Here is a 23904-nt window from a genome sequence, read left to right as displayed (position 1 = left end):
TGTCTAAAATGGCTTTTTTTTTTTCTTTTTTTGGAGATTTTTTCTCCCCCACGCAGTTGTTCGGTTGGCTCCTTATAGCGTTAATTTTTTTATTTGGATTATTTTTTTGTTTTGGGTTTATGTTACTATCCCGGCGAAGTGCGCAAATACAACATCGTTTGTTTTGAGCGTTCTAGAGTAAGGCAATTTGCCAGGTGGTAAAGTAGACGAAGCTGCCATGCTTTGCAGCTGTCTGTAGGCACCATATTAAGAAAGACCCAGCCAGATGCTCCCCATTAATGCCTAACAGCAATGCGCGGAAGGGTGGAAGACCCCAACGGAGAACGCATCTTTCACGCAGACCAAAATGGGTAAAGAGGTCCTGCTCTGCATCCTCTACTGCGTGGTGGCCCTTCTGCATGAAGGGATAGGAGGATCCATCCTCCAAAGAAGCAACATCAAAAAAGAAGACAACTTCTTCGTAAAGAAGTTCTACAATAATAAGCTGTCCAAAACGTTTACCCAGGATGACTATCACTTTTTCCGCTTAGTGTTTATGAAGTTCCTCACAAAAGCGAATTTTCTAAAAAGAGACATGACCTTGGATGACGTGGTGAGGACGATAGAGTTGATCCAATTTGGGATAAACCAAAAAAGCGACGATGTGTACATGACCCTGTACAATGAAATTAAATTCATATCTCAAGAGCAGTACAGGAAGATCTACGAAAAAAATGAAGTGGATGAAGAAATAGAAAGGGAAGTTGAGAGAGAAATGCTTAAGAGTGTGGAAAACGGGAGGCACAAAAGAAACGTCCTGGCGATGGTCCCCTTCCCGAATGAGCAAATATATAACTCCAGCGAAAGTTCCAAGAAAGCCCACCTCCTCCTAGACATACTCTACGTGGCGATAGTGGCTAGCTATCAATCGCTGGACGAGGCGGAAAAAAGAAACATGGTTAAGTGCGTGTACGAGAATACCTTAAACCAGTGGATGAGCCTGAACTTTTTACGAAAAATTATGCGGTACAAATTGTCCGTTAATAAAGGTGGCATATTGTTGTACGTGTCGCTGGAGAGGAATCACCCCCCTGGCGAAGGCGCAAAGGAAAACAAAAACGAAGAGGCAAACGCAAATGCAAACGCGGGTGCCGCTGCCCGTGCTCATGGCGATGTCGTCACGCTCCAGCAGGAAGATCTTTACACCATTGAGGCCGAATTGAAGCACATTCTGGAAGAATTCATACACGCCCTGTACCCCAGCTACCTCGGGCACGCAAACTTGGCCTTCATAATTGACAAATACACCCGGGTGTGCTTGCCCCAGCTGCATGTTGTGGGCTATCGGACGAGCGGCGAGGACAAGATGTGGACTTCCCACTGGGATGGCGTGATGAGCAAGTTGGAAGAAACCCCACCAGGTGCAGCACCCACCCAGAGTGACCGACACGATGACGACAGCGATTCTAGCGGCACAGCGGAGGACATCCCAGAAAACTACTTCCACGTAGAGACAAACAGGGACAAAATTGTAGTGCAAGTTTTAATAACGAATAAGGGGGAAGCGCAAAATAGGATCGAAGACGACTCATGCGATGTTCAGCTGACCATAGAAAATGTTTACAACATTTTGATAGACCATTTTTTGTACAATGAGAATTTTGGGGGGTACTACACAAAGCCAACCTTCGTCATGGCAAAATATCTGTTCGGTTACGATAAGAATGCTCAAATAAAAGATGAAGAAAAAAAATATGAAGATATATCCTTGCACATATTCTTACGGATAAAGGGGAAGGTTAAATTTCGCTTCAAACATGTGAAAAAATTTCTTTCGAAATATACAAAAGAATTTAATACCCTATATTCTCTCCATTTTTACGGAGCATGTATAAAACATAAACACACAGACATTATAAAAGTTGTGGGTCAATTTGGTGAAGGCGTAGACAACAACTTAATCAGCAACGTCATCATCAAAATGAAATCGGAAGAAACTGTTGCACACATAAAATTATATTCCAAGAAGAAAGACACACAGAATTTGGCCTATACATCCACTAAGGAAATAATTAAAGAGATAAATAAAAGTACCTACTTTAACGTTATATATTATCTTGTCGACAGAACGAAGGAGATTCCAAAATCGATTAACTGCACTATTTGCAGACATTTTAAATACCACTATGTTGTTCTCTTCATAGCAGCTATCGTCCCATCGTTGATCATTTTTTTCTTTTTCTTCTTTATTATGTACTGTCGGATAAAGAAATTTCGGGACAAGAGAAATACCTGCTCCAGTCGCCTGTCCCAAATATGCCCCAGTCTCTTTTACGTCAGGACGGCTTCGCATCAGTATAGGCGTCTCACCAAGACTTACTGCCGAGAGATACTTGCGAAGGGGCCCCATCCCAAGTCGGTTCTGAAAAACGGCTTTAAACGAGGCACTCGCTCTAGGCGCGAGCGCGCCCTCACCCACCGAGTGAGCATATCTCCCTGATGGGTGAAGTCTACACATATATATATACATATGTATAACCACATGCATGTACAAACGCACACATATTGGGTCACGTACCCCCTCGAGTCTACAATTAAGACATAAATTGGATCGTTACACGCGATGCCTATCCCACGTTTTAATGCCGCAAAACAGCAGTGGTGAGGTGTGGCCGGGATTATACTTCCCCAAGAATGCCTTATTAACAGTTATGTTATTACTTTTTTTTTTTTTCTTGTCCAACTGCTGACGTTGCTTTGGTCCGGTTTGTTTCGTAAGGAGGGGGAGGGGGGACTATGTAAAGTTCCCTTTTTTCCTTTTTTGTCAAAATGGTGAAGATGTTTCCGCGTTGATTCAGTTGTAAAGGTGCGTAGCTATGCCAGCTCACATGATGGCAGAATTTTACGGCAAAGGGGGGTTTCTTCCCCTTTGGAGTTTGCCGCCGTGACGGGAAGGGGACATTTTTACGTTGTTGCAAAATAGGTTATGCCTTCCTATAGGGGGAGATTAAGAAAATCCGCCGATGGTCCACTACGCGTAGGATGGACTCGATGGCCGGGAAGCCCAAGCCACACCAGGGAAGGCCAAGAAGAACGAAGCAAAATAATTTTTTTCTTTCCTTTTTTGAGCAACGCGCAAACCGCGCCCCCCTCGATCTCCTGTTCGGCTTTCCGGGGAAGGCCGCCTTTCACATTTGCTGCTGCCGCTTAGCCCCTCTATTCGAGTTCTCCCTTGTATGTTTTGCTTCACTTTGCATCGCCTCGCCTGGTATAATTTTCCTCGACGCGTGGGCCAATTTCCTTGAAGTTACACTTGCCGGCCTTCGAAAGAATCGCTTCCACGCTCGCATTTTAAAAGTAGTATAAAAAAAAAGGGTTGTTCCTTTCGTTATTGTTTTTTTTACTCATCCGTTCCTCAGTGTGTTTATGTCTGTTCGGTTTTTTTTTCTTCTTCTATTTCCGCCCTCGCTTATATATATGCGCATATGTGGGCAATTTTTCCTAGCCACTTTTTTCGACTCACCTCCGCTTTCCCTCGCTGATCTGCCTCCTTCTCTTCATATTTCCTTCCCCGGTGTGCTCCAAAACAAATTGCAAAAAAAGAACGGCTAAGGAGTTACTCTGCCCCATTTTCGCATGGAATTATGTCTGTGGGCTTATTTTCATGCCCAATTTCTTTTTCACACCTTTTACATGTGCATGCTGTTCTCGCAGGTTGGTTTTTGTACCACGCAGACACTGCGCTGATTATTCCTCTGGTTACGCTGCTGCTTACTTCGCTCACTACTCCCACTCATCGAACAACCGCCGAGCGGCATTGGCAACATTACCTGCGCCACACACACGCCGAAAGGGGAAACTGTCGTGGTATCAGAAGCCATAAACACCTATGCACAACTCGGTTAGGGGCCTCTTGCCCATTCGATGGAAGCAAAAAGAAGGCACCTGCTTTTTCCTATTTCCCGAAATATAGTTGTTCTAGTTGGGACCCGCTGAACGTCTGGGTGTGCTCAACTCCTTCCGAGTGATGCGCGTGAGTGGAGCTGGGAAAGTGTGAGGGAAGGGGTCCAAGGGGGGGGTGGAAGGGTGAAGTGACGAGCCAGACGCGGAGCAGACCCGTACAAACGCAGCGGACACCCCTAAAAACGCCGCTCCCACCCGTACAAACACAGAGAACCATGCTGGGGGGGAAATATCTAAACCTAAAACTGTTCAGCGAGAAGAAGAACTCCCTTGCGAGCACCAGTGCAGAAGAGTCCCGAGGCAGCAACGGCGGGGGCACGCAGAATGTGGGGGGAGCCCCCTCCCACAGATACAACAGAGATAGGAGAATAATTCACGAAGGGTGGCTAAACAAGTGGACAAACATCATCGGCAGTTACAGGCCGAGATACTTCGTTTTGGAAAATGGCATATTAAGATACTCCATAGATAAATTTTCTCCAACAAAGGAGACCTTTGGTTTGTCGCATTGCAAAATAAAAGTGTGCCCTGATGATCCACTACACTTTGAGATTGATACAACGGAGCAGGGCATCCTCTACCTGAAGGCAGACTTCCCGGAAGACAAACACAAATGGTACATATCTTTTAAAAAGGCACAACTGAATTATCTGCGGGGAAGACAAAACAAGAAGGGGTACATAGACGTGAACAATTTTAATGTGTCGACAAATTCGGAGTTTATATGGAAAATCATAAAGAACAATAATGATTTGGGTAAGAGTAGAACAATCAGCTCTGTTGGCGAGGAGAGAAGCGGTCTGAAGAGCCACGCCGATCAGGACAAACACGGGGTGAAGTGTCCAAATGGGAAAGCAGAAGGGACGGGCAAACTAGACAAAACTTCCTCCTGTGTCGCATTCGATCAGGGGGAAGTAACTGTAAAGACGCAGGGAATGAAAAAGATCAACCTAGACGAAGTGTTTATCAGCTCCACCGATTTCGAAGACAAAAGTCCAACCCTCTGTCTTATGGAAAATATCGTGTCGTTAAAGGAAATTACCACTGACTTGATAAAAAATTCACAACTTAATGAGGCGAATTCCATTCTGAGGGAGATCAAATTGGACGCCGACTACAAAGTGAGCTATAACAAAGTGGCGCCTGTACTTTACCAACTGAGCAACTCTATTGACTGCATAGATGCTGTGATTGAGAAATACATCAGCTGCACGGAGATGCTCTTAAAGGAAGAAAACGTGCAATTGAAATGCATGAACAAATCGTTGAAACTGCTAGCCAAGCAGAATTATTTCCTGGAGAAATCGCAAGACAGGAGAAGGTTCATTGAGTTACAAGATAAGGTAAGAAATCATTTGGAGAAATTTAACTTGTACGTAAATAATCAGCAGAGTGAGGAGGAAGAAAATGAAGACATGTTTTTCGACTGCGATGATGAGTCATTTTGTGAGGAGGAAAATGTCCCCCTCAATGTTGCTCCAGCTGGTGACCCGCTCTCCAGGGAAGCGGCGCGGGAGAAGAGCACACCGGAAGGGGGACAGCATAGGCATGCCAACTGTGGGGGAACTTACGATAAACGTCTTACCCGTGGAGGATCACTCGAAGAGGAGAACAAATCGGAGGAGGAGGAAGAAGAAGAAGAAAAAAAAGAAGAAGAAGAAGAACAAGTGCCCCCCATCCGCCCATCAACACTCCATACAGATGATGCAGGAAAGAGCGAAACGGTAGAGGAGCACTTCCAGTTGGATGTACACACAGAAGGGAAAGTCGCCCCAGTGAAGAACCACACCGACGAGATGAGCAAGACGAACGAGGCGAATCCAAACGACTTGCACCTAATCCAACTGTGCAGAGAAGGAAATATAAAATGCCTGAATTTTAACCAAATCGATATATACACAGACAGCAAAATTAAGAGGAGAACCAAACTTCCAAGTCCACGAACAGACATAAAAATCAGCATGTGGTCCCTGTTGAAGGATTGCATCGGGAAGGATCTCTCCCGTATAGGGATGCCCATTTATCTGAATGAACCCTCCTCATTTTTGCAAAGACTGGCAGAAGATTTCCAATACGTGTATCTGCTCCAGCGCGCCTCTAGAGAAGTCGAAAGTACTAGTAGGCTTGCATACGTGACCGCCTTTACCATATCTCCTTACGCTTCCGTGATCGGTCGAACGTTTAAGCCATTCAATCCGTTGTTGGGAGAAACATACGAGCTGACACACAGGAGATTCTTCTTCATCTCAGAGCAGGTAGTCCATCACCCCCCTATCACGGCATACCACTGCCACAATGAGTACATGACAAATTTTTCCAGCATAACGGTCAATGTGCAGATTTCGGGGAAGTCAGTCGAAGTCACCATTCCAGGGGCCAGTCACCTCATCCTGAGGTATCAGAAGAGGGTAAATTGTCCCACTGGGGAAGAAAGGCACACAGACGGATGTGCAAATTTGAATAAGAATCATTTCTTCCGTTCCGCGGAGGATGCCAACCTTGACGAATGTGAAGTGCGGACGTGCCCCTCGACCAAGAGGAGCAGCGAGGATAGAGATACACACAGTGCACAATTTGGCCATGAGAGGGCCAGTCCGCATAGAAGCGGTCCATCTGGCGGCAGTCCACATAAAGGCGATCCACATAAAGGCCATCCACGTAGCGGCAGTCCACATAAAGGCGATCCACATAAAGGCCATCCACGTAGCGGCAGTCCACATAAAGGCGATCCACATAAAGGCCATCCACGTAGCGGCAGTCCACAGAGACGTGTCCCTTTGCCAGACGCAGACTCCCCCGAGTACGGCCACGAGCATTACACGTATCAAAGAGCCAACATGATAATACACAACATCATTTTTGGAAAGTTGTGGGTGGAGCTGCATGGAAACATTCTCATACGAAACCACAACAATGGCGATTTCTCCATCGTCAGTTACATTCGCAAGGGATGGTTTGAAAACGAAATTCATAAAGTAAGAGGAGTCATATGTGATCGACACAAAAATATCATTTTTTATCTATACGGAAAGTGGTCACAAGAAATTAACATAGCTTATGTGAAACATTTAAAAAAACAGGAATACGATTCCTACTTTTTCAATGCCGATGGATCGGAAAATAGTAGCCATTTTAATAGAAATGCTTTGAATGAGTTTATTAACAACATTGACTGGCAGTTTTATGAGAACAATGTGGATGTCCTAAACGGTGTGTGTGTGTGGAGGGCCACCAAAAGGCCCAAACATAGTGAAATATACTACGGGTTTAACAATATGACCGTGGAATTGAACGAGATAACTCCCGAATATGATCCTTCCAAGGGGGCAGCTATTGCCTGCACGGACAGCAGATTTAGGCCCGATCAGAGGAGTTACGAAAATGGAGATATTGAAATTTCCATGAGTGAAAAACAGAGACTTGAAAACAAACAGCGGGCGAACTGGAAGAAATACGCGGGGAAGAAAGACACCTACAAGCCAAAATGGTTTTACAAACATAAGGACCCCATTTATAAGGACAGGGATATGTACCTCTTCAACAATGAGTACTGGGTCGCGAAGGAGAAGGGGCTCTTCACCGACACACCAGACATATTCTGAGCCGCTGCCCCTATTGATAACGTGCGAGCGGCACGATGTGAGAGTGTACGTCATGTTTTCCACCCCGCAGAACTAGGCGAACACAAAATGGGTGATGAATTTTTTAAAATTAACGCTTTTACTTCATGTTACTTCATTTTAGTTCATTTTACTTCTTCCTTTTTTCCGTTCATGGGGACATGTCTTCCACCTGCTTTCATGTTGTGTGCTGCTCGGAGATGCCATAAGGCCATGCAAGGGATAACCCACCGAGCATTTGACACATTGTGCCTGTTTGTGCCATTTCATGTCATTTCGTGCCATTCTGTACCAGTTTGTGCCATTTCATGCCATTCTATAGCAGTTTGCGCCAGTTTGTATTTTTTATGTGGCCATTTGCTGGAGTATGCATGCCGCTTGATGTTTCAGGGGAGTCCCCCCGCGCGGCATAATTTTACGGCAGATTTGTTCTCCCCCCGTGCCAGTTAAGCTCTGTTCTTTCGTCCTGTTGGCTGCTCGTCCATTTGAGCATTTATGTATTTGCTTCCACATTTTGCTAATTTATTTGCTTACTTTTTCGCTATTTTTTTCTATTTTTCGCTATTTTTCGCTATTTTTCGCTATTTTTCGCTATTTTTCGCTATTTTTTTTTTTTTTTTTTGTGCCATCATTTTGGCTTGCTGGAAAATAATTTTTTTTTCACACAACTGCTGAGGTGAAATATATAAACAAATGGAAACACAACGTTGTAGACATTTCGTCCCGAAAAAAAAGCGATAAGAGACGAAGGACAAAGAATGTGGAGTGATTCTTATAATTCCTCGCAACTTCTCTCTAACTGAAGACAATAAAACTGCCAAGGGAGACATGAAGGAAGAGTCTCATGCTGAGCAGCTTATTCTGTTCGAAGGGGAAAATGAGTACATAAGAAAAAGACCCCTCTTGCATGATCGTCCTGATCCTTCCTTTCCTCACCATTTGCTCGCCATTCGCTCACCATTTGCTCGACATTTCCTCACCATTTGCCGCCCTCCTGCAGCGTGAACAGCCAGAACTTCTGCTACGACTACAAAGAAGAGACTCCTAGGAGAAGGCTTCCCAAGGAGAAGAATCATAAAAATTTAGGCAGCCCAAACGGGATGAGCAAATGGGCATGCGGGGAGAAAGCTCCCTTTAACTTGGCAATTTGGGTAAAAAAGTAGCAGTCACGAGGAGTGGGGAGGCATGGCAAGTGTGGCGAGGGAAGCACCCCCTCCACATGGAGCTTACTCCTCGGCGGAGTTTCCCACGTGGTGACGTTCCACATAGCGACTTTCCACATGGTGACTTGTTCCCTTTTCCACCTCGCCGTAATACCGCAGGAAATAAATCCCAGATGCAGTTCACGCTTCGCAGAGCTGGTAACAAACAGAATGCTGCGCTAAGCGGCGCGTCGGGGTTGTGTCCCCCAAGTGATGTCTCGCCCTCGTGCATATGTGTACACACTTGTCCACATAGGTAGACCGACACGTGCACACTTTACCCCCTTCTGAAACAGAAAAAGGAGGAGTTGAATTTTTTCCTTTCCCTCTACCTTCTGCAAAGCGATTTGGAGATGATCGGGAAGGTTACAAATTGAGCAAATCTGAGAAGGCGATTCGAGACTGTGTGGAAAGTTATCCCAAAGTGGGGGAAAAGATGAAAAACAAGATAACTGAATTGTAAAAAATGCCTCCTTTTTTTTTACCCCCCCCTTTGCAGCACAACTTGGAGGATTTTTTAAAGAGTGAAGACCAGAGGTGGAGCCACAAAGTCCCTATGCTGTGGCTGCACGATTGTACGGCGGCCTATTCCACGTCAGAAAAACGGTAGGAGGAGCAGTACAACATAAATGAGATCATTCTCAGGGGGGGGGTAAACAAAGTGATATGGTCAGCCCATCGGAAGTAGCCCCCATCTCCTTTTGTAGTAGTCACCCATTTGAAGAGACTCCTCAGTTAAGTACTCCCCTCCTGCGATATACCACATCGTATCACTTCAACTGTGATCTTTTTGGGAAATTGTTCCCCATGCCTGACTCCCTCTTTTAACAGCGGCGTAGCAGGAGATTTACATCCCTTGAGGACTTCTCCCTTGTATACCTCTGCCCATTGTCCATTCACCGGTTCGCAGTTAGCTGTACCTTTATTTTATCATCCCATGGAGATATTCCCCTCGTGTGCATTACTTACGCGTGTGTGTTGCTTAACCTAAGGTACTCACGGAACTGTGCATTTGTTTCATTTCTTTTTTGCTCTTTTCCTTTTTTTCTCTTTTTCGTGACGTACAGTGAGTTCTCCCATCTTTTCTTCACAATTATGAAATAATTTCTGGGTCATTTTCGCGCCCCGGAACAGTGTCTAATTTGTGCGTTAAGGCGTCAGCAGCGGGAAGGATCAGATCAGCCGCAACCCTTTCAAACGTACATACATATGTTTACCATCTCATGGATGGGTGGATGGAAAAAAAAAATACGTCCCCGCTCTTTGAGCCGCATCAATGAGCGTATATATCTTGGGAAGGCGAAGCAGACGCGCCCCGGGGGCTCAGCTTAATGGGAAACAAAAAAGAAAATACCCCCCCACGGGTAACCGATAGGAGGTAACAGCTAATAGCTAACCTGGCGAACTGCCCCCACTCTGGAGTAACAAAAATGTGGCGATGTGATCCATCCCAAAAGGAACAAAACGATCTCACTTTTGAGCGGTAGTGAATATGCAGAAAGGGGGGGCAACGCGGGAAGCAAATATTTTCGAAAATTTCTCCCTTTTTTTTTAAACACAGTTGGGCGGATTAAGGGGGACATTCTCGGTGAAAAAAATGAGCATTTCGTCTTCGCATCAATCAGTGATACCTTTGGGGTTAGCGATCCACGGGATTGGAGTGACTGCCAACATTTTGGGCTTCCGAGGGAGCACTTGAAGAAAGGGTGTTTATATATAAAGGGAGTACATTTAAATCTCTCACAAAGACATGTGTGGTGCGCGGAGCTCATTCGCCAGGGTGTGTTGTGGTATGGAAGTGTGTGCTTTGTTAGAGGCCGTGCGGCGGACTGAGCGGCCCTCTACCGAGGAATATCCCTTTTGAGGACAACAAAGCCACGTGGCACAGGTTATCATCTCGCACAGGTCGCAATGGACGTCGGAGTGCCCCCCCTCCCCACTCCGAGACGGGCCTCCCTTCCACAGGCCCATTCAGAGGTAACTCCCCAAATTGAGCTGCCCACCATCTTTGCCATCATCACTTGCGCGCTTCCCATAATCGCAGCTGGAAAAATGGCCATTCTGCTCATGCACAAAGAAGGTATCTTCGGCGAAGAATCTCCCCAAGTGGTCATCCAGGTGATCCCCGCACTGGTGGCCGAGGTGGTCTGCGTGGTTGTCGCCCAGGTGACCTGCCAAATGGTCCTCCAAATGGTCGTCTAAACGTCTGCACGCCTCCCTCGGAATGTCCCCCCTAAACAGAACTGACTTCAACTTGAGCAAGCAGTTCATCACGTATTCATATTTCTGCTCCAAAATCCTGATGTACAAAATTAGCTTGTTAATTTTTATGGAGTATATATTGGCCATGTTGCAAAAGTATTTCATTTTTTTTTTTAAGTGTCCGTGTTCGTTTTGCAGCGACTCGAAGTTGTCTTCGCTGAATGGGAGGTGCTGCTTCTTACTGGATTCTTCTCCTTCATCTGACGCGAAGTACTCTGCACCACTTCTCCTTCGATTTGCCCCATCTGTATCATGTTCCTTTCCAGCAAGCAGCTGCCTAGCCTGACCTTCCAACCTCTCTAGCATCTTAAAGCATACACTATTCTGAATCTCGACACTTTTCGTGTATGTGTAAATAAGCTTATAAATCTCGTTTCTCCTGATTTTCATTTTAATGGAATATCTGTCATCTGTGAGGTCGTTAAAGTGTTGCAGGTAATTGTAGATGATTGACTTGTCCATGTTCAGATATATGTGATTGCTGTCGGGGAGATAATCTGAGATGAGGTATGTGTTGCCGCGGAGGTGCCTGGAGAATTCGTCTGCCCCTAAACTAATAACTTCCTTCTGCACCTCAAAATGGTCACCCCATCTGTCACCTTCGCTAAAACGCAGATCGTTCTCATCACACACATGTTGGTCTTTCGGATTGTGCTCTTCCTCGGGGAGGACAGACCGGACGCCTTCTTTATGCCCCTCTGGGAAGTGATTCCTTGGTTGTACTCTTTTTCTTTCGTTTCTCTCCCCATTGCTGCTCTGGGTGCTCTTTTGGCCGCTTCTGTCGGCGCTGTCATAGTGCGCATCACGCGCATCACGCGATGGTGTGGGGAGCTCTCCACAGGGGCAGCCCTCCAGAGAATCAACTTTCGATGCTTCGTCAAGGGGTGCAATACATCTCCCTCTGTCCCTTTTTCCAAATCGATCAGACGGCAAGTTACTTTCTTGGAAACACTCTCCACTTAGACCCCGTTCTTTAGCAGCTTCTGCTGTGCGAGGGGGTCTCCCGCTCTGTGCGTCCTCTGCGTGAGCATTTGTGGCCTCCTTCGAGTTGGCAGAGGGACGCGGTTCCCCCTGCTTATTTTCCCTCGGGCGGCTTCCCACCTCGCCGCGCGTACTAGAAGTGCTCACGTTAGAAGCTCCCACGTCCAAACTGCCAATCTCGTCTGTCCCACCTTTTGCGAACAAATCAGGCGAAGCGCAGTCCGATTCTAGCCCCACAGCAGGCCCCTTTTCCAGCAAAAGGTTCGACACATGGCACTGCCCCCCCTCGTTAGCAGTGACAATTTCATCAGCGCAGACATCACTGTGATATAGGTCGATCAGCCAGGTAAGCAGTTGGAACATTTTTTCCCTTTGGCAGAGCGGAAAGGCCTCTCCCAAGTGGTTTGTTTGGTTCGTCTTCTCCGCACAGTTCGTTAGTTCTCCGTTGGTCAGTGCTGAGTGTACCACCATCCCTTCTGTCGATGTGCCTTCGCTCATGTGCCCCCCCTCGAGGTTGTTCTCCTCGTTAACTTTCGAACACAGCAAACCGGTCGAAATTTCTCTTAACATATGATCAATTTGGTTAATAGCAGACGGTAGATCCTTCGGGTATGATCCCCCTGAGGTGATGAAAGTCCCTTTGTCTCCATTCAGTTGGCTCCACAAGTGATGTAAGTCCTTGTGCGTAGTTGTCAGATGCTGAGAAGCAGTGTCCTCTTTTACGTTTCCTCCCCGTTGCAGCCACTGATGTAGCGCCATCTCCTCCTTCGCTATGAGGTCCCCAAAAAATGCATCCATGTGGGAGAGATAATGTGCAAAGCATCGCACATAGGATTGTTCAATTTTCATTTTAAAGACACTTTCATAGTGGAGGAAGAAGTTGTTCTCCTGGCTTCTCTCGAAATGATTGTCGAGCCCGCATCCCCCGAGGAGGTACAGAGAGCCATTAAAGTAGAGGCACCTGTTTCGGAAAATGTTGTGCGGGATGATGGCTTCACTGTAAGGGGGAGTTTCTTCGATGTGTAGGAAGTTTGCATGCAGCTTCGTATGTGGGTGTTCCTTACCAAGTGCAAACTTAGCAGCGTCTTTCTTCTTCCCATTGGCTTGCCCTTCTTCTCTTCCATTTTGGGTCCAGTCCCCAGGGGAGATGCCACTCAGCGATTTATCGGCACCCACGTCTGGAAAACGGCTTCTACTAGCACCCTTGTAGTACCTTCTCATCACAAGCAACTTCACAAATCGAAGGTAATATTCCTTTTCCTTTCCATTAAGACAACGTTTTAGATAAATTAAATCTCCAATGGTGAAGACCTGCCTCCATGTATTCTTCAGGAAGTCATACTCGAATATATCGTTGTTGAGGCAGTTCCTCCCATTGAGCTTTTTTGTGAACCCACCATACATATACAGTTTGTTTTTTATCACAATTCCGGAGTGGCCATACCTCTTGGAGGGGACGATCTCTCCATGTGGAACAACCTCGAACCATTTATTTTTTGCCAGATCGAAAAAGTAGAAATCGGATTTTTCTTCGGTCATATTAGTTCCACCGTGAATGTACATCCTATTTTTGTGCACAACGCAGAGGTGGCCTGCTCTTCTGCTGGGTTCCTTCTCCTCATAAGGTGTGGCAGTGGACTTGCTAGGACTTACTTCCCCCTCTGCATCCGTTCCTTTGTTATTTGCATCCCTCTTCCCCTCCTCAAGAAGGCTACCCTTTGAAGATGATTTTCCCGAATTGGTAAGAAGTTTATCCACGTCGCTTCGGGGAAAAATGAAAAATGAATTTGCCCCCTTCTGAGTAGTGTCGTTCTCATGGGTGCCTCCCCCCAGAGTTATCATCTGCCACTTCCTCCTGCCCGTGTCGCACATCCATAATTCGTCACAGCAGATCCACTCTCCATCTTTGAAGACAACTCCTCCGTACATGTACAGACAATCCTTTATCAGTATGAGGGAGAAATCCTCCCTCCATACGTTCAGATTTCTGTTATAGGTGATTTTTATCTCCTGCCATTCGAGGCGGCACAAGTCTAGTCTGTACACAGTGTACAGGTCCAGTTGCCTCTTTTCGTTGGCCCCCCAGATGTAGAAGCTTTTGGTCGGTTGGGCAATACCACTCACATTAAGGCATCCACCGTTTGGCATGCCGCTAACACCGGCAACACTGCGAACCGTGCCGCTCATGTCCCCCTCCTCGATGGCAAAGTAAACCTTCACATACAGCTTCGGAGCGGTCCCCCTAGTGTGCACAGATTCGATTTCATTCTCGCGAATCCGAAACAGCAGATCCGGAATGACGAAGTTATTTTTGCGTGCCCCATAAATGTATATGTCATTTTGGAAGGTAAAGAAAAAGGCCTTCGTAAAGTTGATATCTTCTGGGTATCTTACATGGCACAGCTTCCACCTGTAGTGGTCGTTCGGATTAGGGGCGGCACGGCCCTGTTGTTCTTTCATTCCTTCTAGAAGGTCTTGCTCACCCCGTAAAGCGTCATAATCGCGTCTCTCTGCATATGCATGTACGACTGACTCACCATCAATATGGACATGCCTGTCTTTTCTTCCTTCCTCACGCTCTTCAGCGACCTCCTTTTTGTCTCTCCCGAACGGGAGAGCTTCCATCAATCTGCAAACTTCCTCATCAGCTGGATCAGCCGCGTCATCTGCGTCGTCCGCTTCGCCCGGTTCACCCGCCTCATCGCACAAACTGCGTCCATGCTTAATTTCCGATTTGGGGACACCCTCTCCTTTTTCGCCTGAATTGTTCAGGTAGTCTACATTTGCACCACTGCGGATGTCTCTTCTTTCTTCGTTACTCCCTATGGAGTATGCGCCGTGCGGAGGATTATTTCCTCGCAGTGCATTAGGAGTGTCGTTGCTGTTCCCCGTATGACTATTCCGTCCTTCCTGGTTGTAGGCTTCCCCGCACATTCTCCTCACATCGTCGTAGACTGTTTCATTGGGACTGCTGCTCATATATTCTTCTCCGACGGGGATGAGCCTGCCTGTCCTCACCTGGTCAGTGGCTCTTCTCCAAATGGAAGAAGGGGTCACCCCGGAGAAAACTCCCCTCAGAGGAGTGGGATCAGAAAATCCACTCATGTGTGGGGTCACGTGAGAATTTCTTCCAAGAACGAGGTTGTTGTTATAACCAGTTGGGTGTACCCCATTGGCTAGCTGGCTAGCCATTTTTCGATTTAAAATTTCTTCCCTCCCCCTTTTCAAGCTTTGCCCACTCCCGTGAATGGAGTGGATGTGTCCAAAATGAAGTCCTCCTTGGAGGTTATTTGGGTTAGAAATCCATTTGGATAGGTTTTCCATTTCGTTCCGGTTGGCCTCTTCCCATTTTGAGACGTCTCCATAAGTATGCTCTTCCTTTGCATTAGGAGCGCTCTCAGTATGTGGCCCATTTCGATTCGAAAAAAAAGGAGAGTTGTCCTGAGGAGATTTTTTCTTTTCCTCGGTGCTCAGTTCTTCTGCACCGATTTGATTACACTTTCTGTTTTTTTCCTCCGTGTTTTGACATTGCCATTTGGGGGCCACTCGTTTTCTACTTAACGGGTCAGCTATTAGACTCACATCGTGACGGGCATAGCACTGCTCCTTTGTCTGTTCCCCCGGAAAAGGATGAACCATTTGAGCGTATCCAAAAAATTGTTTTTTATTTTCTTCTTTAATGTCCTCGTTTTTCATTACTTCTTCAGGCCCTCCTCTGTCAATGCGTGTGTGTGCGTTTCCGTCCTTCGCCAAGTGCGGCAACTTCCCCGCTGTGTCCACGTTAGGTGTAGCTACCGATGGGCACCTCTTTCCGGGGGGGTGAAAAAGGGGGTGATTCCTATGCAGGTTGTTCTCTAGCCAGTCATTCTTATTCGTCAATGCACCCTCTTTGTAGACGCTGCCCATGTTGTACCTTTCCCCGTTGGTCATTTTGTCCCTGCCTTTCTCTAAACGGTTCATCCAATCGGCGTGGTAATTAAAAATGGATTTATCTTCTGCGGGTGTTTTCTCCGTGCTGACTTCACCATATTGATACTTCTCTCTCTTTGTCTGTAGAGGGGGAGTCTTCTGATGAGAGAGGGGAAAGCAACTTCTCTGAGTTGATTTCTCATTTGTTTTAGATGTTTCTTCACACACGGAGTGACACATGTCGTTATCTTCCTCCCCCTGGGAAGTTCCATTCATTTGGTTAAAGCTGCTATCGTTTTGGGAGGCACACAGAGGGTGTTCGTTCCCCTGATGCAGGCATCGCGACCAACTTAACTCTCCCCAAATATGTGTCTCATTCGTATTGTCCAATTTATCCTTTCCTTCCATAGCGGGTACACACCCATCTCGTTTGGATCCATTTAGGCGGTTAATTTCGTCTGAGCTTTTTTCTTCTCCAAACGAATGGCTTAATAAGAACCCATTTTCTCGGCTCCCACTTTGGGTGTTCAGAAGGTAAGTAATGCAGTCATGTGGGGCCCTTTTCATTCCGTCTTTTTTGCTTCCTTTCGCATTCACAATTTTGTCTTCCTCATTCGATCTATAGGTTCCCTCACTGGTGCCCCAGTTGGTATGCACGCTTGATAAACATTCAGCTGTGTTGTCTTTTCTTGTCATGTCATTCTCCGTCGTCTTTACCACATCGTTGCGTGAGAGGAAGCCGTTCTGGCCTACAAGATTTCTTCTCAATTCAGGCGCAGCTTTTGCAACATGCTTCGGTGCGTTAAATGGATTCACACAGGTGGGGATACTTTCCTTCCCGGTGAGGCCCCTTTCCTTTCTATCACTCGAATCACCAAATGTTTGCTCTTCCTTCATGTCGTAGACAATGGCCTCTTCGTGACCGTCTCTTCTTACGTGGTTCATAAAACTTTGCTGTTTCTTATCGCTGCTAAGTGAGTAGCCTCTTTCGCTATGTGTCAGATTTCCGTTGGTGTAAACGTCGGGGCAGTTTCTCGGTGGATTGTTTTGCCCCTTTCCCCGTTTGCTCATCAGATCGTTCCAGTCATTTGGAGGAAGGAGATTAATATCTCCACTGTCTACGGTGTGGAGAGCACGGTTTGATTCACCGCTCGGCCTATTCCTGACCACATCGTCTACGTCATCGACTGTGCTACTTCGTTCGCTACTCCGTTCGCTACTCCGTTCGCTACTCCGTTCACTACTCCTTTCGTTACTCCTTACGCTACACCTTTCGTTACTCCTTACGCTGCACCTTTCGTTACTCCTTACGCTGCACCTTTCGTTACTCCTTACGCTACTCCTTTTGGTCATTCTTGCTATTTTCCCCGCCACGTCCTGGAATCCCCCATTCCGATTGTTCAAATATATCACCTCCTCCCTGTCGCTGAGCAATATATTTTCATTCCTTTTTTTCAGGGCGGAGAATTCCCCTTTGACCATGTAAAATGGGTGCTGTCCATCATTTTGTGTGTGACTGACAACGGAGGAGTGGCCATTTAGATGGTCTATGCATTTGTCGCTTTTCCACTCAGGCTTTGGAATGGGGGATGTGAAAAACGGAATGGCTATTTCGTGTGTGTTCGTTTGCCTTCCCCTTTGTAAAAGTTGTTTCCTGTGAGATGTCTCGATGGACACATCATTTTCGCCACTTCCAATGAGCGTTATTTTTCCGCTAAGCTTGTTAGCGCTGAGTGGGGAAATATCTTCCACGCCTCGCGATTTTTTAGCTTCATCAGGGTGACTGCTCTCCACTCCATTTGGCATCAACCTTCTACATTCTATGCCATTCATTACGTTACTCCAATTTTTGGCATTACCGTTTAAAACATTCGATATGCTCGATTTTTTTTTTTTTTTTTCTTCCATTTCGCCTGCCCTGTTCAGGTAAATTTTCTCAACAGTGGAATTTGACCGATCTGTGTTACTTGGCGAAATATTGCCATTACCGGTTGTCGTTTTAGCTTCATTTGAATTGTATTCATTTGCCATTTGGGGAAAGACGCCCCCTGATTTCTCTGCCTTCGCTTCTTCTGCCCTTGGATTTTCTCCACATGGATCATTCTCTGTTTTGTTCCATTTGAATGGGTACCCCCAATTTAACTTTGCGTTTTGCCTCGCATGTTCCTCCTTCCTATTAATAAGATTAGTTTCCTGTAAATGTTGAGGATGAAGAAGCTCATTCGTATGGTTGTTAAAGTTCTGTTCACCGTTCTGTGCAATTATTTCCCCGTCCAAGGCCCCCCCCGGTGTGATGTTATTGGATAAGCGGTCTACTCCATGTGTTCTTCGTCCATCCTCAAAGTTGGAGCTGTCTCCCTCGTCACGTTTTCCACTTAGGGGCGAAAATTTCCTATTCACGAAATTCACGCTGAAATTCGTTTTTCCATTTTGACTGCACCCGTTCATGATGCCATTTGAGGACATTTTTTCAACGGGGGGTAGAGAGGAAATGCTAACAAAGGGGCCGAGGTGAGCACTCGTCTTCTTCACCCGGCTCGTCCTGCTGGCTAGCTCTCGCCTCTTCCCCGATCAGTTACAAAATGGTCGAAGTGTGTGGATGGACGCGTGCGGCTGGATGCGTGCACTGAGCTACTAACGCCCCCAGACACACATGCACACGCATGTAAAGGTAAGGTTCCCTTTCACGTGTGACTCGTCCCGTCAGTCCCTTTTCTCTCAAGAGCGAGGGGAAAAAATACATACTTGGATATATATATATTTTTGCATATTATTTTTTTTAATGGCCCTCCTAAAGGCTGGTCGCTTCTTACGTGTACATTCTATCTCAACATCCACGTAGGTATTCTTGGCTGCACAAAATTGGCGCCGCCCCGTTTGAACAATTTTATTATTATACAGGTATTCACGTATGCACGCATATATGTACGTATTGTGTGTTTTTTTTTTTTTTTTTAAGTTACAAAATCGCATGCACAAAAAACAACCACTAGGTAATATGTGCTGTGTTGGTAGGCAACCCCTGTTGGGAAAGCACTCCCATGAGTTTTGGCACACCCCAAACGGGGATGCACCGTATGAGTAAAAATTTGGAAAAGAGAAATAAGAAATGTCGCTTCCTATTTTTAATTTCCTAAAAAAGAGACCCCCGCAGGTGTACGCAGCGAACATGGATCTCTCCTGACAGTTTCGCGGCAAAAAAGATACAATAAAAAAACGATGAAAAAAAATTGGCTATCGAAAAAGCAGGCATAAAGAATGAGAAATTCCGCTGGACGAACAATTCGAAGCAAAAAAAACGTAACAAAAAAATGCTAAGCGTTTAGTATTTGCACTTGGAAACGAAAGGGAAGCCATCCAACGTCTGCGTTACGAGATAGCGCATCTGCAGAGACTTCTACATGGATTGTATGTTCACATATGTGAATTTTGTGCTTCCCTTTTTTTTTTCTTCGTATATTACAATAAGGGGAAAGGAGAAATCATAACTTATTTAAAAGAGAGAAAAAAAATAATTAAATTAATGCATTTCTGTACACACGTAAAATTAACAGAGAACATATAAAACCCATTTTCTGCAGTTCCTTCGTGTCCCTTTCTATTATTACACATTTAATAATATAAAGAGGACATCTCTGCGTGGGTTAAAGAAGTAGACTTTTTTTAAGTAAAACCCAAGGGGTGAATGTGCGCTTCCGACGTTGCAGGCATGGGCTCTGCGTGGAGAGGGAGCGCCCTCTGTTCGGTGGTAGGGGTAGGCCGTTTGGGTAAGCAGCATGGATAAGCAGCACGGATAAGCAGCATGGATAAGCAGCACGGATAAGCGGTATGGATAAGCGGTATGGATAAGTGGTACGTGCGGACACGTACGCACTTATGTGTGTAGATATGCCGCTGTGTTCGCACCTATGTAAACATTCAGTTATGCATGTAAATATAATATGCAGGCGAGGGGGCACCTGACATGGGGTAACGTCACGAAGACCACCAAACTGATGGGCTTAAGACGCAAGAACCGCAATCCGCCTTAGTTCCCTTCGCGCCCCTTGCACAGAGGATTCTGCTCGTGCATATACCCTACCATCACACATGACTCGTCTGGGTGGAAAAGCGCCAAGGTGGCTTCCCTACCTTTGATGATTTCTCACCAAATCAGAGCGTAAACATGTGAACATTTCATTTGACAAAATGAAAACAGAAAGGGTAACAAAAAAAAATGAAAAAAAAAAAAAAGGGGGCGAAGAAGTGGAGAAGCATTTCCCAATGGAAAAAATAACATAGAAACATGTACCGAAATGGATGGCGCAAAATACGGAATATTAAAATAACATTCGCGTAAGCATACGAATCATAAACCCTTCCATGACATGGATGGCTAATTTTCCTATCATGTGCTCCTCTACACCTACATGTACGTCACAAAATGAACTTATTTTATTTTGTTTTATTTTATTTTATTTTTTCTCTTTTTTTTCACGTACTCCTTCGCATATATTTTGCTTTATCTCGCCCCACAAGATGATGCTTCCACTAAATGTCGCAACGGGAAATTCGAAATAACGGGAAAATGGACATGCGCATTACACGGCTGCGCTGAGTTTATAACATTTTTGCTTTCTACGGATAGCAATGGAACCATGAGAAAAAATCACTTTAGGGAAATGGCCCCGCGGAGGGTTCGACACAGAAGGATGCACCAAAGGCTGGAAAGAGAGAGAAAAAAAATGATATTTTATAATATAACGTTGGAAAAGTCCAAATGATTCTCCTAGCCCACGTTTAGCGCCTCGCATGCGCACCACATCTGTGTACACATATGGTGCGAAGTGCGTCTAGCGATATCTTTTTCATAGACCCCTTGATAAAATTTTTGGGAAACTTGGAACGTGCGCACTCCTATGGAGATGCTTTGTAACGTCTCACTTTATTTTACTTTAATTTAGTTTAATTTAGTTTAATTTTAATTTAATTTTTTCTATTGTTAACCGTTTTGAGCGCTAAAAGTAAATGCCCCAGGTCGCCACTTTAAATGACCGCTAAAGGTCCATTCCGCGTGAAGCACCTTGCGCCCATGTGCTGGACCTTTCGGTGTTCATACGGAATTCATGTATTCGCTTTTGCGCCTTCCGCGCCCCGCTTCCCTGTGAGGACCTCGCCTTTCTGCACGATTAACGTCGCTTTTGATCATGCAAAAATAGCTATGCGGTGGTGCCGCAACATGGCAAAGAAGCATCTTTTGTAGGAACCGAAACGGATGCACTTTCTAGCGATACGAAGTTGCTTTGTACGCAGACGTTTTAACCGCTGTACTCTTTTCAGAAAAGGTAGCCCTTTAATTTGGGAGCATTACGTAGGAAGTGCATTTTCCAGCGTTTTCAAAATATTTGGAAAGGCTGCTCAACAGCAATCCGTCCATACCTCTCATTTGCAAAGAAAGCAAAAAATTTATGGAAATTGAAGCAGAAATTGGCGTTTTCCCGCCTTGGCCATTTCAGTAGAAATTGGGACATAAAAAAGGGAGCAGTCATCCCGATTTACATGTACAACTTTCTGCACGAGTACGCACATTTTGCAAAAAAGACGCCTGAACGGTGCATGTAATTAAAAGTAGCCACTGCCCAATGTAAAATAAGAACATAAGTTGGAAAAAAAAAAAAAAGCCCACACCTGCATATGCACGCTTTTTCGCACTCAAGAGGAATAATAATGTGTGTTAAAAATATGTACATTTGTTCAGTTATGCATCTTCCACTTTATAAGCCGATATTTCTACATTTCAAAATGTGCCATTGCCAGCGTGGATGCAGAAAAAAAAAAAAAAAAAAGTAGCCACGTTCTAAAAGGTACCTATGTGTGCACAGGGATTTTTTTTTTTTTTTTTTTAAATGCCAAATTTACCTTGCCTGTTCATACAATTTTTGTAAGAATGCTTCACCTGTGTGCGAATTAGTTGCGTCCTTTTAAAAAATTGTCCGTGTGAGCAGTTTGTTAAGATAAGAGAAAATAACTGCCCTTATAATTATTATGACCCTTTTACATGCCAGTAGGAATATCAAACAGAATTCAATTTCTTCGACCATTTTGTGGAAAAACGTCTAATTTGTACCCCTTTGTGATGCTAATATGAACTTGTGACTTCTACTTCGAGTTGTAGATTTTCAAGGCTAACGGTGTGTAAATCTGTTTTCCAGGAAAAATTCGTTGCATTGCAGTGTGTTGTGCTGCTTCTTTTTTTGTAACATACCAGCCATGTTGTACTTACCTTGTTTTTTCTTTTTTTAAAAAAAAAGGTTTCCACAGCTTCTAGCGCGCTGTCCTTCTGTCCAACTGTTTTTTTTTCCGAAGATCTTTGCGCGTGGATATATGTATATACACAGACACCTACACGTATGCATGCTGACTCGTTCCGCAGCAAATTTTATCTTGAGAAGGCCATTCAGGAGAACGTAAACTATTTTGCATTCCTTGGCCGTTAGTGCGATTATTTTTTTTTTTTTTTAGTGTTAGTGTTTGCGGGGAGGTATACTCCTTCTTAGGCTTTCCTGCATTTGTCTTAGCAATTCATTTGGCGCTATTCCACCTCGTACTGCATTTCCCTATTCCACTTCAATCTCCCCCGCGAAAAGCACAACCTAGCGATCGACTCGGAGACCAAAATGGACGAGGCGTACGGAACGAGAACTGTTTTGAATTCCTCCCGACTTGAGGAGGATCCAAAATACGCCATGAACCCAGTGGACCTCCCGCATAACAGCATGAACGCAAACTATATGATGAATGGAGCAGTGTTAACCAATGGCTACAGTCCTAGTGACTATGTCATTAACAGAGAAAGCTATCCACCTGACATGATGCCACAATTTAACATAGATCAGGGGGCAAACCCATACAACAACACAATGCCAATGAACAGTATCATACATACAGATCCAAATGACTCCATAAGCATGCAAGGAATGAAGACAGGTCTGGATACGACAACCGGATTTGATAGTTACACAAATTTGATGAATTATAACAACACACAGAACACCATTCAAGCTAACCAAGTCCCATTGAACTTCAACGATTATCATTCTGGGGAAGATATGATGTACATGAATTACCCAAGCACAGGTGATCACTTCTCCCCTGACTATCTTAACACATTCCCAGCGAAAGAAACGGATCCTATGACTTATGCGAACAATTTTAGCATCCCCAATGGAAATTTCAACACCATGCTGAGTGAAAATAATAATTACAATTATAATAGCATGCCTTACTCTATGCCCATCTTTGAAAATATGAATAACCCTCAGATGTACATGCAGCAGATGAATCCCAAACAGGCTGTCCTCCCTGGCCCGACGCCTAAAATGGACCATACCTGCAGCATTAGGAAAATGCCTGCCGTTAGCAAGAGGAAGATTAAGGCGAAGAAATTTTTCCCATGCTGTTAGGGTTGGACCCTTTACGTGTGCTTATGAAGAGTGTTCACATGGAGAGTGTAGACCGATGAAGTGCTTGTCCCGTTTGCCTTCTCACGTGACACCTCCACTGGCTTGGATCACTGCCATTTGAGGGGTTCCTCCGTCTCACTCAATCGAAGTTAGCATCTCATTCTTTCTTTTCTACGAAAGTGGGAAATTAGGATGATACGCAGGTGTGTATCTTTCACCAGTCGGTATGCATGACCCATTTTGTGAATCCCTTTCTTTGTGTGTTTAAGTGTCCGGCCCCACCTTGCACCCCTGGGAAAAAGGAGGGGGAGGGGTACCATCCCCACTGCACAGATATGTCTAATCTATCTGGAAGCCCATTTTTGCATACATGCAGAGGTCCATCTGTTATGTGCTTGCCCACGCTGTGTTTCACCCTACTAGCTATATCAAAATAATTACACCACTTGTGACAATTATTTTGCTTTTTTTTTTTTTTTTTTTTTTCTCTCTTTTTAGGGTGTGGTCCCACTGTGGAGATGAAAATGGCTGGGCAGTTCACTCTAC

At 45.2% G+C, this 23904-nt stretch overlaps 5 protein-coding genes across 5 annotated transcripts; 4 read left to right on the top strand and 1 right to left on the bottom strand.

The window, feature by feature from the left end:
• Positions 1-346: 346 nt before the first annotated feature.
• On the top strand, positions 347-2479 carry C922_02316 (hypothetical protein; the record flags this gene model as incomplete). The annotated part of the gene is made up of 1 exon (XM_008817915.1): positions 347-2479. One exon carries the CDS (start codon positions 347-349, stop codon positions 2477-2479), a length of 2133 nt encoding a protein of 710 aa, XP_008816137.1.
• A 1678-nt stretch (positions 2480-4157) lies between these two features.
• On the top strand, positions 4158-7544 carry C922_02315 (hypothetical protein; the record flags this gene model as incomplete). The annotated part of the gene is made up of 1 exon (XM_008817914.1): positions 4158-7544. The coding sequence occupies one exon, from the start codon at positions 4158-4160 to the stop codon at positions 7542-7544; it is 3387 nt and encodes a 1128-aa protein (XP_008816136.1).
• Positions 7545-8390: 846 nt separating this feature from the next.
• C922_02314 (hypothetical protein) lies at positions 8391-9374 on the top strand (the record flags this gene model as incomplete). The annotated part of the gene is made up of 5 exons (XM_008817913.1): positions 8391-8443; positions 8563-8713; positions 8885-8923; positions 9073-9129; positions 9264-9374. The coding sequence occupies 5 exons, from the start codon at positions 8391-8393 to the stop codon at positions 9372-9374; spliced, it is 411 nt and encodes a 136-aa protein (XP_008816135.1).
• A 1361-nt stretch (positions 9375-10735) lies between these two features.
• Positions 10736-18382, bottom strand: C922_02313 (hypothetical protein; the record flags this gene model as incomplete). Its single annotated transcript, XM_008817912.1, has 1 exon — positions 10736-18382. The coding sequence occupies one exon, from the start codon at positions 18380-18382 to the stop codon at positions 10736-10738; it is 7647 nt and encodes a 2548-aa protein (XP_008816134.1).
• Positions 18383-22572: 4190 nt separating this feature from the next.
• On the top strand, positions 22573-23358 carry C922_02312 (hypothetical protein; the record flags this gene model as incomplete). The annotated part of the gene is made up of 1 exon (XM_008817911.1): positions 22573-23358. One exon carries the CDS (start codon positions 22573-22575, stop codon positions 23356-23358), a length of 786 nt encoding a protein of 261 aa, XP_008816133.1.
• Positions 23359-23904: the final 546 nt, after the last annotated feature.

Source organism: Plasmodium inui, assembly GCF_000524495.1.
Source record: "Plasmodium inui San Antonio 1 unplaced genomic scaffold supercont1.8, whole genome shotgun sequence".
Classification (NCBI taxonomy): domain Eukaryota; phylum Apicomplexa; class Aconoidasida; order Haemosporida; family Plasmodiidae; genus Plasmodium; species Plasmodium inui.
This window is presented reverse-complemented; position numbering and strand designations above follow the sequence as displayed.